At 34.0% G+C, this 21176-nt stretch overlaps 1 protein-coding gene across 2 annotated transcripts in view; it reads left to right on the top strand.

Annotated features, from left to right (window-relative positions):
* Positions 1-9506: 9506 nt before the first annotated feature.
* LOC106460098 (venom carboxylesterase-6-like) overlaps positions 9507-21176 on the top strand; it is a 19498-nt gene continuing 7828 nt past the window's right edge. For both annotated transcript variants that reach the window (XM_022386721.1, XM_022386720.1), the window contains exons 1-7: positions 9507-9863; positions 12311-12457; positions 14040-14199; positions 16098-16283; positions 17879-18072; positions 18579-18723; positions 20399-20574. In XM_022386721.1, the coding sequence (XP_022242429.1) occupies positions 9657-9863; positions 12311-12457; positions 14040-14199; positions 16098-16283; positions 17879-18072; positions 18579-18723; positions 20399-20574 (1215 nt within the window). In that variant the 5' untranslated portion in view covers positions 9507-9656. The remainder of the gene's footprint in view (positions 9864-12310; positions 12458-14039; positions 14200-16097; positions 16284-17878; positions 18073-18578; positions 18724-20398; positions 20575-21176) is intronic.

Below are 21176 nucleotides of genomic sequence, written 5' to 3'. Positions count from 1 at the left end.
AAAAATAAAAAAAAAAAAAAAAAGAAACGCAACATGATCCCTGATTTGATCAGAACCTTTATTTTAAAACACTGTTCTGTTATTTTATTATTTTTTACACGCGGCATTGAACGTTATAGCACGTCAAACTGATTCTAAACATTATTCAGTGCCTGTCTTTTATTTATGCCCCTGTATTTATACCCTAACGTTCGGAGTTTGATCCTTACCGTGGTCACAACACGGGTAGCCAACTGCTCAGCTTTGTGCTTAACAATTCAAAATTAATCCTCTTATTTACACTTTTTTATTTGTATTTTTTCTCATTGAAAATAAAACGAGAAAAGGAACGTCACTACTTTATTGTAGGAATCACATAAATTATTTCGAAAAACGACCGATAATTTAAAACTTTCTAGTACTCGGTTACTTGATGTTTCTGTCATATACAAATAACATTTAGTTCAAAGCCAACTACTTCGTAACACATCATCAGCCACAGAGCACGTTTGAGTAACTGGGTGACATATCTGCACATTGAACAATCGCATTTTACTTAAATGTAGCGATCATTAAATCCCAGAAAAACACGCTGCCTTATTGGGTCATTCAGAATCACAGTGCCATTAGGCGTACAAGCTTAGATTTATATAAGCCCATCCCGTATTTCATCTTAACGGTTTTAGCACAGTATTTTTATTACAATATAAGTCAGAAAACCTACTTTTTTGTGCGATACACATACATTCATAGGCATATATATATAGGCTTTCAGGGAAACAACAGTTTCGACTAAATATCACGTTAGGAGAAGCCTTCCTTTCGAACAAACTACAAGATGAGTACTTTTCTCTCAGAGAACGTATGGGAATTGCATAGAGAATGTCAAAATATTATATATGTATGTGTTTAGCTCAACATATTCACAGTCCCCTAGCATCTCTCTCCTTGTATGCGTACACATTCTATAAAGATGTTATGATAAGATTTCTATGCGAATTCTACTATAGTAATAACTTGCGTTGTTATTTGGTTCGCAACACTTTTTGCAACCATGATACATCTAAAAGACACTAACTTTTGTAGTAACGTATTGTCCAGGGACTTGCATGAATACCATTAAACCCAAAAATATAAGGTTTTCTTAAAAAAAACAAAAAAGACGTTTGTTTAGAAGAGTAGCTTTTAAGCTCTGAAAGTGCCACCAACCGAAGAAAATCAGGGATTACGCCATGCTCGTGCCTTATCAGCGTAATATAGCGTACTCTCCAGGGTTTCAGCTTATTTCGAATAGGAAAGAGAGGTACATATTTTGCAGCTATCGAAAAGCTCACATTGAAGGAAGAAAGGACAAGAATAAAAATATGAAGGGAAAGTCTTGGAATGAAAACTTCCAAACTTTTCACTGGATAATTACTGATAAATAATTAGACTAGAGTTTCGATTATTGGACGGGAATATGAACTTTATAATATTTACTCATATGCTAAGTCCGTTCGTGTGAAGAGCACAGCTTGTACGTATGTATATATATATCAACTCCTCCCACAAGTTTTAACAAACCAACTTAAAATTTCAAACGTAGGCTCTTGCTTTCCATGGGGTGCAAGTGGCCCAGTGGTTAGCGTGCCGGACTGTGGAAGTGAGATACCATCGTTCGCATCCCGTTCTCGCGAAAACAAAAATCGTGCTCCGCACTTTAAGGCTGTGGATGCGTCACAAAACTGACCGTTAAGTTCCACTATTCGGTCTGACAAAGTTAGGGCTGTTGATGCGTTATAAAACTGACGGTTAAGTAGTTCCACTATTCGGTCTGACAAAGTTAGGGCTGTTGATGCGTTATAAAACTGATGGTTAAATCCTACTATTCGGTGTTTTGAATTTCGCGCAAAGCTACACGAGGGCTATCTGCGCTAGCCGTCCCTAATTTAGCAGTGTAAAACTAGAGGGAGGGCAGCTAGTCATCACCACCCACCGCCATTTCTTGGGCTACTCGTTTACCAACGAATAGTGGGATGGACCGTCACATTATAACGCCCCACGGCTGAAAGGGAGAGCATGTTTAGTGGGACGGGGATTCGAACCCGCGACCCTCAGATTGCGAGTCGAGCGCCCTCAACTCTGTTGTGAAGAGCTATGTAAAGTAAACTGGGAGATATAACTCTGAACTCTTATCCGATAAAGTAGATTGAACAATCTGTCGTTACATAAATTAACTGAAGATCACAACACTCTTATCGTGGGTGTAGGTATTAAAGAAAATATATAATTTAGATACCTGAAAACTCAGATGAATCTGTAATTCTTAGAAGTTACATGCCCGGTTTATTTTAATTAAAGATTAGTATTTGATTTTGTTATTAAAACTTTTATTTTACAAAATTATTGAAATAGCTGAGGGTTTCACCACTCCGGGCACCATACCTAGTTACGAACACGTTTTAGGAAAGCCAAAAAGGGAGCACAATGTTGGGTAACAGTTTGGTTTTTAATAAAAACCCTACATTTTCATGTACCTAAAGAAGGGTTTGAAGCAGCCCACAAGATAAACTATATACTGACCCAGTGATCGACCAATTATGAAGTCATTCAATAAACATATTGTAGACATGAAACAGTTGTTATTTTTTCGCGTTTTTCAATATCTTATACGTAGTTATTTTCTTTTTTCATCAACCAGAATGTTATGGCTCAAAAGTTTGATATGACGAGGTAATCGGCTGAGCAAACTTTAACTTCCAGTCGTTCACGTAATATGTGTTTCATTCATCACCTCATTGATCGTATCAATCAAAGAAATTCGCATCATATGAATCATTAGCGTTGCATTTAAACACTAAGGATATCTTAGGTGTAGTATTTTCATACTACATTCATTGTTAACTCCGTAAGTGATTTGTTGCCATATGAAAATGCTTCTAACATAGGAACAAAAGGTTTGATTGTTGGAATTGATAGCACCCCTTACAAGAAGGTTAGCCTGCCTGAATAGAGGCCATTAGGTCAGGAAAACTTGTATTTATTCGATGTAGAGCTTTGTCAGTAAAAACGTAACTTACACATGGAGGTGACATTCGAGTCCATAGCTCTATCTGGACATAAACACGGAAGCACATATTTACTCTTTTGAATGTACATATATCTGTAACTTACATTGTTGATGATATATAATCACACTTGTTTACAGGGTAAGTAGAACTAGGAACTAGATGTGAGGTAGAAAACGTACATTTTCTTCTTATTGTAGTCTTAGTCAATTTCTTGGAGAATGTTTTGATAGCTGACGTTTTTGAAATATTTTATTGGGCAGTTTTAGATAATTCCCCACCTTAGCACTCATTCACTTTCAACACTTAGTCCAACTTGTTAGTTTTCGACGCACGTGCTGGATTTATGACCTGATGTTTCCCTCCACGATGATAAGTTCTATTTCGAACCTATGTGAACAGATATCAAACCATACATGAATTTTTCATTAATGAGAAAAGAGCGTTTCACAAGGTCTAATGTATTTCTAGATAGGTTATGTTAAAGATCTACAAATTGGGGGTGTAGGAACATAAATAAGCTTAGGTAATATTTCATCAGTACAGATGATTTGAAAACTTTTTGATTTGAGAAGTCTTGTAATGAATGCATCAATCCCGTAAAGAATGTCATAGATTGTTCTTCACGTGTAACTAAGTTGTTTCAATCCCATATGATTCTTCTTCACGTGTAACTAAGATGTTTCTATCCCATAAAGAATGTCATAGGTTCTTCTTCACGTGTAACTAAGTTGTTTCTATCCCATAAAGAATGTCATAGGTTCTTCTTCACGTGAAACTAAGTTGTTTCAATCCCAGAGTGTCATATATTCTTCTTCACATGCAAATAAGATGATGTCTTATTGTGTAAGAAGCAAATTATATATATTTTTAGAAAGGTAACACCAAATTTTATGTTGTAGTAGCCTTCCTGTCTATCCATAAACTTAGTAAAGAACTCAAGAAATACATCTATTTGATTATGGCTTCCTGCCCTACCAATGTGAATTTGCTTCTGACGCCTCTGATTGTAACGTTGTTTTTCTATTAGATTGTTTTCTTTTAATTGTAAAGGAACGATGGTATCTCTGAACCAAAATGATTGAATCTAACAAAGTATTTAACTATGTAAATTCTTTTCGGTTATTCTCTCGAGAGTATGATCAGCAAGTTTAGTGCGTTTCAAATGAACCGAAGTTAATAATTTTATTTCAAATTCTGTGAACAAGAACGTTCAAAAACATGTTTTTCAGCTGGAGTATGAACATAATCCTGAAAATCATGGTTTAAAAATCTGTTTACAAAAGAAAACAAATGTACTGTAATACAAATGGAATGTAGGCTAGTTTTACACTAAGATGGTTGCAACACCTGATGAGTGTACGACAACTAGATGAGTCATTGAATGGTACTACTATCGTTCAGTGACATTTTTCTGGTTACTGGAGCTACGTATTGAAGACTGAAAAACTCATTATTAATTTCATATGGTCCTGGAATCGTAGTATCCTCTTTTAAACAATAAATTGGCCAGAAAATAATTTTACTTAAGAAGTTGAAGATATTGGCACTAAATTATGAAAACAGAGGTTTAGAAGATTTAACTATTTTTTTATTTTGCTATGTTACCAAAACACATTTCTAATTATCGGGATTACAAAATAGTTTACAAACGTTGAGAAGTTATCATACTTTCTACATTAGAGTGTTATCACAATTTTCTAGTAATATATATCAACTTTTGATCTTCTCACTTATTCTCTATACCTGTGTATATACCATCGTAGATATCGAATGACCAAAGTGTTTGACTGCAAAAAGAACCATGTACTATATCTTATTGTTATTATTCAGAATATTTATTATATACTCGTTGTTCTCAGAACGAACTTAAAAAAATGTTCTCTTCATTTGAGTTAGAAAGCAGACTCTCTTAACTGTATATCCAGAAGTATTTTCCATTGTAAACATTATTAAACAGGTTTAAGTGTTCTTTGTGATATTACTTAAGGATGATTAACAAAACTGTATAGTAATATTTAAGTTATTTCTCCATTTTCTTTCAAGTTTCTTGCTAAACGAAGCTTGCTGGAGTATGTCAACTGGTTCATTGAAAACCAAATGTGATATCCAGATTAAACATGTTGATTAGTGAAACTTCTTGTCCGTTGTATTATTTACATGTTGTAAAGGTTCGTTATGTCTGGACTAGTAATACTAGAGGATTATTACTAGTTTCAAAATATTATTTTCATCATCAATATAAAGAAAGAAAAACACGTCACAGTTAGCGTAATGTGTTTTCCTTGACATGCCAAGCACACGAAACACAGTAATCATATAAACCAAACAGCAATATTTTTCTTAACATGCCACACCTACAGACAGTGGTAACTTTATGTATCAAGAATTAAACGTTTTTTTTAACATGCCACAACCACAGTCAATATTAACCTGGGGTACCAAAATGCACCAACAGTTTATTAACATGCCACAACCACAGTCAATATTAACCTGGTGTACCAAACTGCACCAACAGTTTATTAAGATGCCACAACCACAGTCAATATTAACCTGGTGTACCAAAATGCACCAACAGTTTATTAACATGCCACAACCACAGTCAATATTAACCTGGTGTACCAAACTGCACCAACAGTTTATTAATATACCACAACCACAGTCAATATTAACCTGGTGTACCAAACTGCACCAACAGTTTATTGACATGCCACAACCACAGTCAATATTAACCTGGTGTACCAAAATGCACCACAGTTTATTAACATGCCACAATCACCCACCCTGTACTAACCTTATTAACGCTAGTACATCGACCTTTGTCATACTGCACAACAGTTTTCTTAATGTGGGACATAAAGAAATGTACTCAAAATTTCTTTGAAACACTGACACTTGTTTTTCAACTCCATTTACAGATAACCACAATACCTGTACTGAAAAAATGTGTATTTCGTGATGTGTTAATTTGCACGTAGTAATATGTCACACGTACTGAACAACACAACGTATTCATTAACAAACCGCAAACTCAGTGTCAACCAAAGAGCTCTTGAAACGAAACACTTGTTATTTCCCCTCCACACATACAAATACACAGAGGGACTAGCCCCCACATTCCATAAATGATAGCAGTTGTGCAGCCATTCCGCTTCCAATATTTTATTCTTCTGCCTAGAAATATTCAATATCGACTACGGTATTTTTTTCTTAAAAGACACACCTGTTCTATTACCAGTAAATCCTAATTTAACAAGTCACGGGTAATTTAAGAAAACAGCTTACATGCAATAATTATCTGAAAATACGGAACGGATGCAGTTTGAGTTATTAAGGAATCTTGAAAAGAGAATTATAAAGAAGAAATATATTTGCTTTGTATATTTATAAGATTTCAATATAAAACACACAATTCAAATACGATATAAGCCTTATCTTAATACGCGTATTTATTTCGTAATGTTAATCAATATATACATAACATATTCATAGAGCCATTTAAAGAAATGGTATTATTTTTATAAAAACAGCCCAAACTAAACAATACTTTACGAGTTATTTCAAAATCACTTACTCAGCAATTTCCGGTACAGTTAATGGTGAACACGTGTGTGTGTATAAAACTATCACTTTGTAGATTAAACACTAGTGTTATCGCGTATCTTGTGACTAAACAATATTGAGGTTGGGCAAAACGCCAAACTTCCCAAAATTCTCAGATACACAAGGTTGTATTTTTATCTCGTGACCAAGAAACAAAACGCTATTGTATTATATATATCATTAAGTATTCAACCGTCGCTAGTAGCTTCATATATGCTTATTCATATATGCATGTATTTACCTTAAGATCAAAACATGTAAAATATTTATCTTTCTTTTTATCGAAAGTTACATTTTGGGTACATTGAAACAGCTACGACTTAGCTATACACAGAACAATTTTACGAACTGAGTTAAAACAAATCAGTGTTTAGAATTTTCCAACACAACGAACAACATCAAAATCTTTGAAACAATTCAGTGTTTAGAATCTTCCAACACAACGAACAACATCAAAATCTCTTAAATAAATTAGTGTTTAGAATTTTCCAACACAACGAACAACATCAAATCTTTAAAATAAATCAATGTTTAGAATTTTCCACACAATACGAATAACATCAAAATCTTTAAAATAAAACAGTGTTTAGAATATTCCAACACAACGAACAACATCAAAATCTTTAAAACAATTCAGTGTTCAGAATATTCCAACACAACGAACAACATCAAAATCTCTTAAATAAAGTAGTGTTTAGAATATTCCAACACAACGAACAACATCAAAATCTTTAAAACAATTCAGTGTTTAGAATATTCCAACACAACGAACAACATTAAAATCTTTAAATGAGATCAATGTTTAGAATATTCTTGTACAGTAAATAATAGAAAATATTTAATTTTACTTTAGAAGTTAACTTTACAGATAATACGCGTACATCACTACCCATAGAGTCAATAAGAACAATTTCGATGACGAGGAACCCACTTTGAGACTAATAATGGCTGGAGACGGCTTAAATGGGTAATGAAGAAAAACTTTAATATAAGTTTAACATGACAGCAAATGTACAACGTTTCGACAAGGTTTCGTTAGTAAAAAAAACTACAGGGCTTAGGGACAAGCGCAACATTTGGACAACGTAAAACTTTTCAACTATGTATATATTCTGATTCTCTTTGGGGGAGAAATAGGACCTAAGTCATTTGAGTTTGCTCAATCATTTAGGCTTACGCAATTCTACAGTGAAGTCAGCCTTATCAACACTATATACACACCGCAGCCACTGGCTTGTATAATCAGAATAATAATAATGGTTTGAAGCCAGAAAATAACGTTTACTTATAATGAAAATAAATAAATAAATCTACACATCTTCTTAATAGGATACAGTTTGTCCCTCATACAAGTTCCAGATATTTCGACCAATTTTAGCCGTTACTTGTTTTGTTTTTGCAGTCAGGTGCCAAGAATGTATAACAATAGGAAATCATTTTGCTTTTTTTTTGTTTACGAAAATATTTTTGCTTGAAAGCCAATTGCTAAATAGAACGAACTTCAATGCAAGCCGACGTCAATATTTCTTCGCTAATTGGCGTAGATTTTATCTACTCTACTACTAATTTAACTCTGAGTTTAGTGATTAGATATTTCGAAGCGGCTGCCTCAAACACTTCGCAACAATGGTGTTGGTATTTCTGGCTTTTTCCGTTATCAGGAAAAAATCAAGCTTTTTTCAGACCGACGCTGAACTGTTTCAAAATTATGAGAACTATAAACGTCGTACGACTAATTTATTATTGTGTTTTTTTCCAGCAGTATTCTTAATAAAGTACTCAGTATTATAATTGAAAAACGAGAAGAAAACAACAACAACATTATCATTTTTGTAACCAAAGCCCGTTAAAAGTTAATGTGAAAAATCATCGTTACCAATTACAATAACGATCTTTTAATTTCTATATACTTTTATATTTGTTGTATGTTCAGCCTTTAACTTCCCTTCGAACCGTTCTCGATGACTGAACTGCACGTATGAGGGCTTGTAATGATACAACTTAGGTTTCGTTAGTTGTGATGGGCATATCACAGATGGCTCATTGTGTAGCTTGCGCTAACATATAAACAAACAAATCTCTTTGACCTATTCGAATTATTCGTTCATATTTCGTTACCATCATTATATAGATAATTAATTTTATTATTTAAAAAAATCAGTAAAATTAAAGAATGTTGATGGATCACATAGAAAGAAAAACAAACGCTAAGGTTTTAACGAGTTATGTTTCTTGGAAGTGCCAGTAGATACTACAAGTTTATAAAGATCGTGGGTAAGGCAACCATATTTTGGTTGTTGGACTAAGCTTAGAATGTCAGACAGAAAATAGAGATTGAATAACTTAAGAACAAGAAATAATTTGATATTGGTAGACTATACCAGAATAGTTAGAAAACGAAACGGTGTAATATCCACAATAAATACAGGATTCCACCTATATTTATACCTTCTTTACTATATGTAGTGACGTACAGTGAAAATTGGTTACTTATCACGTTGCGAGATATTCCTAAGATTCTTATCGTCATGTTAATGATTTAGTGACACATTTTATTATTTGCTTTATGCACTGAATTTAGTAAATATTATGGAGAACACTACGTATTAACAAAACTTGCATTAGCAAATATTTCAGAGTATCCCGAGTAACGTCGTTCCTAAAGTCACTAAGAGAATGTAGGCGGAATGACAGATGATTGGACGATGCTTGTTAGATACCCTTCCTATCTGTTAGTGTCACGACCTCTTGAGTAGTCTGAGTTCCGTTGCCTCAGAACCTTTTAACCAGCAATTGCGTATTATCTCGTTAGTTTAGACAATATTTAACTTTGTCCAATGTTCACCGGAAGTCAACTTCCAGGATAGAGTATATATAAAAAACACACACGTTCACCCTGCCACAAGAGTGTTGAAAAACTAACATTATTTAGGAAAATAAAGTTGAGGTATTTCTGAGACAGAAGGAGCCTTAGAGTCACCGAAGATTACTTGTCACGAGAGACCGATCGTTCTAGAAGGTCTGAGAATGCGTACAATTTCTTTATCTGGTGTTTTTCTTTTGATCCTTTATCCTTTATCTCGACTGTGTGCTGCGGAAGAAAAACTTGTTCAAACTAGCAAGGGAACAATTCGAGGAATGAAAGTTAAAAGGGCATCTCTAAGTTCCAGAGACATCTATTCCTTCGTTGGCATTCCTTACGCTAAACCGCCGGTGGGCAAACTTCGATTTAAGGTAATTTCCATATTTTATTTCTTACCTGAGCTATTTTTCTTAATTCTGTAGAATTACAGCGTTGTTATTATTCGATATACCTCGATCTGATTGTATCGACAACATTACAACCTGGCTGATCAACTTTCAACAAAATAACTTAATTTTTAGATTAGAGGTCGTATTGGCACCTATATCCTTCATATGAAACAAGTTGTACATTATAATTTATTGTAACGATTAATTTTCAAACCGTTAAGCTTAGCTGTTTTCCAGGAATAAATTAATCATTTTACAGACAGAATGGTTTTAAAATACAAATAAAATTAAGCAAATATTCTATAGAAGGACATGAATGCGCAAACCATTAGTGAGATACTGATATGAGCTACAGACCTGTGCCATGGAAGACCTAACCATTAGTGAGTATTGATATGAGCTACAGACCTGTGCCATGGAAGATCTAACCATTAATGAGTATTGATATGAGCTACAGACCTGTGCCATGGAAGACCTAACCATTAATGAGTATTGATATGAGCTACAGACCTGTGCCATGGAAGACCTAACCATTAAGGAGTATTGAGATGAGTTAAAGACCTGTGCCATGGAAGACCTAACCATTAGTGAGTATTGAGATGAGTTAAAGACCTGTGCCATGGAAGACCTAACCATTAGTGAGTATTGAGATGAGTTAAAGACCAGTGCCATGGAAGACCTAACCATTAGTGAGTATTGAGATGAGTTGAAGACCTGTGCCGTGGAAGAACTAACCATTAGTGAGTACTGAGATGAGTTAAAGACCCTGTGCCATGGAAGACCTAACTATTAGTAAGTACTGAGATGAGTTAAAGACCTGTGCAATGGAAGACCTAACCATTAGTGAGTATTGAGATGAGTTAAAGACCTGTGCCGTGGAAGACCTAACCATTAGTGAGTACTGAGATGAGTTAAAGACCTGTGCCATGGAAGACCTATCCATTATTAACGATTTCTAAAAAGCTAAGTAATTTAAGAGTTAAAACGTGGCTAATATTAAACAAAATTAAAATTTATAGAAAACGAGTTTTCACCACATTTATATACCTAATCCAAAATTTGCAGAACGTCATAAAACAAATATTTAAGTCACAATTTTACTATTATAGATAAGTTGTGTTCATACAGTGTATGCTGCGTATTTTAATTCACTTTTTTTCTCAGATTCCCCTCAATATACAATCTGTATTATTTACTTTACTAGTATGTTTTTAACAATTATGTTTTATTTTCCAACAATATCAACACGAGTCTCGAAGCAGTCTATTTATTTTTCATTTAAACTTTTATAATTACAACTGTAAGTTAATGTTATGGAGTGAATGTGTGGTGAAGCATGATTATAATTATACTTGTCAAAAGACATTAGGCTTAATACTAATGTCTTATGACAAGTGTAATTTATACGTTAATGTGGTTCGTTAAGCCTGATAACAACTCTTGAAGCGGCTTGAGAGCTAGCTCCCATAAAACAATTATGAGGCGATACCCGTTTTTTAAGAATTTTCATTCTGACTTATTACGTACTTAACTATCCAACCAGAGTCGCTCTGTGTCACCACATGTTTACACATTAGTAAAATAATTTAGGGCTGAGATTAATGTGGACCAAGATATTAAATTTAGAAAAATATTACTAGGATTACTGTTGCGGGTTCAAGCGCATAATTTATTAAGAAATAATTTTTCAAATGTCAAAAAAGAAGGATAAAACCACTTTTGTGAATTAACCGTTCTGTACGCCGTGTACCTAGAATGATGTCAACATTTAATTTACTAGACATTGACAAACTTCTTTGAAGTCTTGAAGCTGTAGAATGCAGCTTGTTCTCTCAGTAACTAGAGCACCTATGGCGAGTAGTATCAGTGTAACCTACGATAACAATGTGGATTAACTAAAAGTATCTGAGTACATTCAAACACCATGAAATGAAGTTTGAGTTTGTGAAATTGTTTGGCTCACCAAGAAAAACATTATTGCAAAAAACAGGATTATGTATATAGGAACAAACAAATTAACAGTAAAACTATTATAAATAGTAATGTTTACATTTCATCTTGAATAGAATAGAATTAATCTAATGGATTATATAATACTGACTAAGTTTATTGGGCCTCATCAGTATTCAAGTTTTAGTTTTATTAGTTGATGCCACGCTGATAAATATAAATACGAAAAAAAATAAAAAAATTATAAATAAACTAATAATAATAATAAAATAAAATAGATTGTGGTGCAGATGATAAATTTGTGATTATTTAAAAATAATATTAATATGATTGTTTAATTAATATATCCAGCCAAGATCAGTGAGTTAAATGTTAGGTTTCGTGTTTTAAAGAAAAGATGATTCTGCCTTTTATGTGATTTGAAATGTTTTGCAGATTTCTTAGAAATTTAAAGCGAATTATTGTTTTCTTTTTATTAGCCTCCAGAAGAAATGGAATTCTGGTCAGGCGTTAGAGACACTACAGACAATAAAATGTTCTGTCCTCAGATTCAGAAATATACAGTTAGTAAAGGATCTTACACTGGAGTAGAAGATTGTCTGTACTTGAATGTTTACACTTCCCAGGTAAATTAAAGCGTCTTTAAATTAAAATAAACAGTTGCATTAGACGTTTCATATTGTAAATTACTAAATATGCGTATAATAACGTTTATCTAATGAACGTGTGTATTAAAGGAAAACACACTATATATATTTGTTTCTAATTTACAAACAATCAAGTAATTATGCGTTTCCAACAATTCATACACAAAAGATAAACTCGAGAAATTTAAATATTTAACAACCAGTGTGTGTGTGAGTGAACAGAATTAACCAACCGATAGCGTCAACTTGATGAAGACTAAGAAAAATGTATAGAAGTGGAATCCCTTAATACTTTCATTGCTTATCTCTTAACACTTCCACTGCTTATCTCTTATCTTGTTCGATGGGCGATTTGTAAGTGAGATGGTCAAATCTCCTTGTTCGATGGGTGTTTTGTAAGTGAGATAGTCAAATCTCCTTGTTCGATGGGTGTTTTGTAAGTGAGATAGTCAAATATCCTTGTTCTATGGGTGTTTTGTAAGTGAGATAGTCAAATCTCCTTGTTCGATGGGTGTTTTGTAAGTGAGATAGTCAAATCTCCTTGTTCGATGGGTGTTTTGTAAGTGAGATAGTCAAATCTCCTTGTTCGATGGGTGTTTTGTAAGTGAGATAGTCAAATCTCCTTGTTCGATGGGTGTTTTGTAAGTGAGATAGTCAAATCCCGTTGTTCGATGGATGTTTTGTAAGTGAGATAGTCAAATTTCTTTGTTCGATGGATGTTTTGTAAGTGAGATAGTCAAATTTCCTTGTTCGATGGATGTTTTGTAAGTGAGTCAAATCCCCTTGTTCGATGAGTGTTTTGTAAGTGAGATAGTCAAATACCCTTATTGGATTAAAGTATTTCTAAAGATAATGGTGGGCCCAATTGACTAGCATCCATCTCCTATTTTCTATAAATTCAAAATTAGCAGCAGCTATCGCAGATACCCTTGTGTGGACATGCGCGAATATTCGTACAAACAAGCCATAACCTTTACAGTAGACGTATTACATTTTTAACTTCATAATTTTTCATTTGTTATTTCTTTGAACATGGACCAACGCTTTACATTGATTATTAATATATCTGTGCAAGTTAAGCGCTTCAGTAGAAGTTTGAAATATTGATTGTATTAATTAAGCAGAGGCCACTAAAGTTGCTATTCGTGCAAAGGGAAATTGTAATGTTAGGAAAATATATTAAGAATTTTTGTTTTTCGGATATTTGCACAATGCTAGAAAAGGGGTGCTTACGCTAGCATTCCCTAATTTTGAACAAAAGGAAAGACAGCTAGTCAACAGCATCCTTCTTTAACTTTTGGGATACTCTAAACGAATATTGAGATTTTACTGTCCCTCCTATAATGAATTCATGGCCCCAAAGTGCAGAGGGCAATTTTTTGCAGTCCCTGGACCCTACCATTAACATTTCGGCACATCAACCATTAGACCACGCCCAATCTTATTAAGAAAAAAGTTGCTATGTTATTACTGTGATATTGAACGGTTCTTTGGTTTATTATTCAAATACCGAATTATATCTATTATTATTAATTATGAATAATATATATTTTTATCATAGGATCCAGCAAACCTTAACTCAAACACCAAGAGTATTCCTGTTCTTGTGTACGTCCACGGGGGAGAATTTCAAAATGGGGGCAAAGATGAGGTTGGGCCCCAATTTCTTTTGGACAAATCAATGGTGCTAGTGGTCGTTAATTACAGGTTGGGAATTTTAGGTAAGTACCAGGGATTTGTATATGTTACCATGTTTTGTCACTTAAAAGTTTTTGATTGTTGTTAAGCCAGCTAATACTCAGGTTTTGCTTTAAACTAAAAAAGTGTCCTTTTGACTAAGTTTAATATTTGACAGTTACTGCTATTTGGTAACCTTATGTGTTAGGAAATTATCGTTTACTTTAAGTTCAAAGTTCAGGTTGGGTTTCTTGTTTTAAAGAATTATTTGGGTGTATTCTGGAGTATTGTGTGTATCTTGTACACTTCGATATGTGTTTTGAACATTCTCAAACAAATTTAAAATAATTCAAAATATTACCATCAATTATTTTATTGGGAAGTAGTAGAAAATGTTTATAAATAATGACTTTTAGTCTAATTTTCAAATAATATGTTATCGTAGAGATCGTATCCCATATTAACGGGATTTTTTCCTACTATATTAAATGGATTCCTCTCCTATATTGACTGGATTTCCTTCCTATATGGGCCTGGCATGGCCAGGTGGTTAGGGCGCTCGACTCGCAATCTGAGGGTCGCGGGTTCGAATCCCCGTCACACCAAACATGCTCGCCCTTTCAGCCGTTGGGGCGTTATAATGTGACGGTCAATCCCACTATTCGTTGGTAAAAGAGTAGCCCAAGAGTTGGCGGTGGGTGGTGATGACTAGCTCCCTTCCCACTAGTCTTACACTGCTAAATTAGGGACGGCTAGCGCAGATAGCCCTCGTGCAGCTTTGCGCGAAATTCAAAACAAACAAACCTTCCTATACTGATGCGATTTTCTTTTTATGTCGATGAATTATCTTTCTATGTGGATAAAACTTGTCTCTAACATTACAAGAATTATCTGCAAAAGTAAAAGGAATTCTCATTTTTACTGAAAGGATTGTCCCTGTATAAGGGTATTCCTCTCTTATGTGGAATGTAATTCCCAATTTTACATAAAGGAAAATTTCGGTTCTTGCGTTTACACTTTTCTTAGCATTCTTCTTCTAATGTCGCACGTTGTAAGAAGACATTTATTCTAAATTAAAGAATATTCTCCATAATAAATCTAGGATTTCTCTAACACGTCCACCAGTTGTAAGTTTACAGTACTAAAATCTGTGATTCGATTCATGGCGGTGGACAGAGTACTGCTAGCCTATTGAATAGCTTTGCACTCAGAAAATAACAACAACATAAAACTAATAGAACAATGACCTGCTGATTAGGACACTTGGCTCGCAATCTGTGGGTCCCAAGTTCGAATCCCTTCACCGAACATCCTCGCCCTTTCAGCCGTGAGAATGTTATAGCGTGACGGTCAATCCCACTATTCGTTGGTAAAAGAGTTGACGGTGGGTGTTATTGACTAGCCGTCTTCTCTCTAGTCTATTAAATAAAAATTAGTGCAGATAGCCCTCGAGTGACTTTTCAACAGCAAATTCTCCTGCACGTGAAAAGAATATTCTCCTAAATGATTATATTTTCGTCGTCATAGAAACAAGGCCAAAGTATTTCGACATTTTTTTTCATTTAACGCCAGTTTAGTAGTAGACATTGTTAATTGGTTACACAATAGTGACGTATACATTACACTGTTGCTGTTTTTCAAATATTTTTATATCACGTGATTGTTACAAACCCGTGAAATATTTATTTCAAATGTACATAACGTTGCTTATGATTATTAACTAAATAACCAAATCGAAGCGTTTGGGTATATTTCGTTCTTCAGCTTCCTGCATCAAAACTTGAAGCTTTGGTAGCTAAGTTCATCAGTAGGTTGTTTATTTAAACCTTTTATTTTTTAACATGAAAACAAATATGTTATATAATTTCGGGTACATTCCAGTTTGTTCTCTTATGTTTAGTGCATACAAGACGGGAAATATTAAATGCTGTTCATTTTCCAGGATTTCTCAGCACCGACGATGACGAAGCTCCTGGAAATAACGGACTTAAGGATCAATTTTTAGCTTTAAAATGGGTAAAAGAAAATATCGCCAAGTTCGGTGGAGACCCCAACAAAGTCACCATTTACGGTCATGATGCTGGCGCAGCTTCAGTGTCGTTTCACATGGTCTCAGAATTAACAAAAGGTAGGAAAGATTATACCTGGACAAGGTATTTGAGATAGAAACCAGGAACAAAAGCATTATTTGAAATTGTATGTAAATGTGTTAGTTTAAGATAAAATAGGTATCAGTGGTATGAATGACCCATAAACAGTATGTGCCGTTTATGTATTAAAATGTTATATACCATAATAAAATCCCTAAATTGTTCTGTTTATGCCGTAATTATTTCTAGAATCTCAGACATTCGAGCATTTAAGAACCAATAATATTAATCAAGACTTAATTAAAAACAACCAAACTGAGATGCATGTGAGTGAATAAGAATATAAAAACACAGAAAAAATTGTTAATTTTCGTACTACGTGGGTGTGGCTAAGTGGTTAAAGTACCCGAATTGTGAATCAAAGAATACGTGGTTTGTGCCCCGTTGCCACAACACTTAGCTCCGCACTTTGGAATCAGGGGTGAGCTACAAGAGTGACAGTCCAATCCCAATGTTTGACCAGATATGAATAGCCCTAGAGTAGGCGGTGAGGGCTGTTGATTAGTTGCCTTCTCTTTAGTCTATCAGCATTACACTCGTTATTCTTTGCGTGGAAATCTGGAGCAATCTTCTTAGTACATGCCGTATTGGAACAGTAAATACAAGTAAATACATATACGTATAAACTCATTAGTACATTACAGTAAGGTATTTTGTAATATAAATACATATAAATGTAAATATACATATACGTATAAACTCATTAGTACATTACAGTAAGGTATTTTGTAATATATATACATATAAATGTAAATATACATATACGTATAAACTCATTAGTACATTACAGTAAGGTATTTTGTAATATATATACATATAAATGTAAATATACATATACGTATAAACTCATTAGTACATTACAGTAAGGTATTTTGTAATATAAATACATATAAATGTAAATATGAAACTAATTACCTGTCTAAAGCTGAATAGTATTGTAATAATAACAACAGATAGATAATCAGATCAAAAGACACACTTGTTGTTCATGTATATAAAATCACGATGAGAATAACATTTTTATTTATTGATTGTTCAGGTTCCCTCGTTTCTCACTTCGAAATTTGGTTTCGGTTTGATCGAAAACGTCAGCTTGTTTTATTAATTTTATAAAATTAATTACAAAACAAATATGTGTCTAATTAGAGATAGTAAATATAATATTTATTACTTGTTTAGGATTAGATATTAGTGTAATTCTTTCATAAATATAATACTTCATACTTCTTTAGGATTAGATATTAGTGTAATTCCTTCATAAATATGATATTTCTTACTTGTTTAGGATTAGATATTAGTGTACTTCTCTCATAAATATGGTATTTCTTACTTATTTAGGATTAGATATTTGCGTAATTCCTTCATAAATATGGTATTTATTGCTTCTTTGGGATTAGATATTAGAGTAATTCCTTCATAAATATGGTATTTATTACTTCTTTAGGATCAGATATTAGCGTAATTCATTCATTTATGAATATGATATTTCTTACTTGTTTAGGATTAGATATTAATGTAATTTCTTCACCATTTGGTTCAGCATCATTTCTTTTTCCTCATTTTTTTCAAATAGGTTATTTTCACAGAGCTATAACATCGAGTGGATCAGGGTTCGCACCTTGGGCATTGATTAACGGTTCTCGAGAGTATGCAGTGAAGGTAGCTCGTTATTTTCAGTGTCCAGTGGATGATAATCAAATGATGGTGGATTGTTTACAGGACAAGACAGCTCAGCAGCTGGTAACAAGCCAAGTTCAGATCCAGAACGTAAGAAAAGCTGAACCTTGCTCGATTTCCTTGGATAATTAGTAATAACTAGCTACATAGCTCAGAACTCAAATGTAATAATTATTTAGTAATGAAAACCAATGGGTCAGCAGTAAGTCTGAAAACTTACTGCGCTAAAAATTGGGTTTCGATAGCAGTATTGTGCAGAGTCAAATGGTCCATTGTTTAGCTTTGTGCTTAACAACAACCAAACCAGATTTGTTCTATTGTTGTGTGTTGGGTTCATAGGTGGATTCTATAATACTTTAAAAGATAAAAAAACAACAGCGAAATTAATATTTCCAGAGATTTGGTTAAAAACCACAACGGTTATTGTATTTTATTTAAATATAAGAAACATTGCTCTATTATTGCTTATTGAATTCGTTTTTAGTTTGCACATTATGCATTTTACTTTTAAAAGTTTGTCTAAAGATCATATATCTCTGTGAAAAATGAATAAACTTTGTTTGTTTGTGGGATTGAGAGATATTTATTTCCAACAGGTAACTTTCCTCCCAACCATTGAAAAGAACGCTGACGAGGCCTTCCTCGTACATCATCCTAAAGAAGCTTACGAACAGGGCCGTGCACACAAAGTTCCTCTAATATCTAGCGTTACGGGGAATGAAGGTTCACTGAAATATTACAGTAAGCGTATCGTATTATATTATTGTTTTTATAACGAGCTTAAAATGTCTGAAAACAATATTGATAGGTCAGTTTCTAGAAACAATTTATTCGAATTACATTATTGTATTTAGAAATACTTTAAACATTGTTGAAATTAGCAATGATAAGTCTGATTCTACGAATAAGCTATTCAGATTAGATTGTTATTTATAGAAGTAGTTTAAAAATAGTTGAAAAAACGTAATGAATTATTGAAAGGGAATTATTATTATAAAAAGTACCTTACAAATGGTGAAAAAAAGAATTGAGCTTGAAGGAACACCAAGTGACGAATCGTAACAATTAGATTATACGTACACACTATTATTATGCTTCTAAGGTTGTATTAGTTATTACAACGTAATTTGGATAACATGTGGTATGCAGACATATCATATTATCTATCCTTTATAATTTGTTTTCCAATTATCGCTTGTTTGGTTTTCGCACTGTAATGATGACTTACTAGCTGGAGTATCCGTCCCCAATAGCTGGAGTACCCGTCCCCCAATAGCTGGAGTACCCGTACCCCAATAGCTGGAAGTTATGTTAATTCATGATTAATTAAAGGTTATCCTAGGAAATGAAAAGTTGCTTTTCTTATATGTCATTGTAAAAAAAAAAAAATGCAAAACGCTCATAAAAACTGTAAAACGCAAAACTGAAAATGTGTATGTAACCCCGCATGGACCCAATAAACCTCCATACCAAATTTATTGAAGATCCATCTACAGGGAGCGAGTTAGGAGTAAACAACTCAAAAACGTCCATAAACACCCAAAAACGCAAAACTGAAAATGTGTATGTAACTCCGCATGGACCTAATTAACCTCCATACCAATTTTAGTAAGGATCCATCCACACCCGGCGAAGTAGTTATATGGACGTATAACAGACAGTACTATTATATTTATATAGATTCTACTCGCCTTAACCAGTTATTATTTAGTTAAATGACGTCTTCTGCCTGCAGGAATATTTCAATATATCTTGAGCTTGGGTTGCTTCAGTTAGATGTGGAATATCTTTTACTGGCCGAAGTATGACGTCTATTGAATCTGATAGATGACCAATGTTGTCAGAAAACAGTCACAATGTGATTCTAGACAAAGAAAGAAAGTTGTTGTTTAAAATCCAGGCACTTTTTCTTGGATCGATTTTCTCTCCAAGTTTTACAGAACGAAGACCTTTGCAAAGTTAGCTCAATATTTTAGTATTGAGGTGACCTGTCTCGCGTGATGGACAACTTCAGTGCTAACAGTCGCATAACTCGGAGTGCGGACTGTCCGTCGTCGCACGTGGGTGGGTACACGCTCTATTTTCAGCGTTTTTTGTATTGTAATAAACGAAAATGTTGTTCCTTTTATTCAAAGTGTTCAGATTCTCATATTTCCACTGTTTCCACACTAACTCCAAAAACTCAGTCGAATACTCTCACTCGAGAAGTTCATGTTAAATCGCTTACTGATCCGAACCTGCTGTTATTCGCGGGGTGTTTCTATCAGAGAAAATCAGTTTGATCTGAAAATACCCCAGTTCTGCTTCTACTGCCGTGCTGGGTAGACAGTTTGATATTAATGCAACGAAGTATTAATAAGATAATGTATAAGATAATGCAACTTAAAGCTGTACTTTATTTCCTTTTTCCATTCAGGTCTCTTGGAAGAAGTTCGGAAACAAAATTCTTCCAGATATATTATAGAATTTCTATTAAAACCTCACTTTAAGTATGATGACGACCTAGTAACAGTGATTTCAGCTGCAAAGTACTATTATCTGGGTGATACCAACTTTAATGACTGGACTGCTTCCTCTCCTAAGCTTATTGAGGTAAGTTGATCCATTAGTCAATGGAATTGTAACATTGTTACCTGGAAATATAGCCTTTTATGTATTCTGAAATATCATGGCTACGTTGTAGAACGTGTCTTTTCATGAGTTACACTCAACGCAGTAAATTAAGTTTCATTAAGGTTTTTATTATATGAAAATGTTAACTGACCTGTAAAGAAGGCGTGTCTATGGTTAAAAAAACACTTCTCTCATTAGTGTTTCACTTTCTAAAACTCTGAGACCATACATGGTATATTGATTAGCGGGTTATTGTTCCACTGCTCAGTCAGATAAGAGCAGCTCAAGGGTGACGGTCAAGTCCCACTGTTCGGTCAGATAGGAGTAGCTCAAGGGTGACGGTCAAATCCCACTGTTCGGTCAGATAAGAGCAGCTCAAGGGTGACGGTCAAGTCCCACTGTTCGGTCAGATAAAAGTAGCTCAAGGGTGACGGTCAAGTCCCACTGTTCGGTCAGATAAGAGTAGCTCAAGAGTGACGGTCAAATCCCACTGTTCGGTCAGATAAGAGTAGCTCAAGGGTGACGGTCAAATCCCACTGTTCGGTCAGATAAGAGTAGATCAAGGGTGACGGTCAAATCCC

This window comes from Limulus polyphemus, unplaced genomic scaffold (genome assembly GCF_000517525.1).
Source record: "Limulus polyphemus unplaced genomic scaffold, Limulus_polyphemus-2.1.2 Scaffold708, whole genome shotgun sequence".
NCBI classification, from domain to species: Eukaryota; Metazoa; Arthropoda; class Merostomata; order Xiphosura; family Limulidae; genus Limulus; species Limulus polyphemus.
Note: the sequence above shows the minus strand (reverse complement) of the source record. Positions and strands in the feature narration are given on the sequence as shown.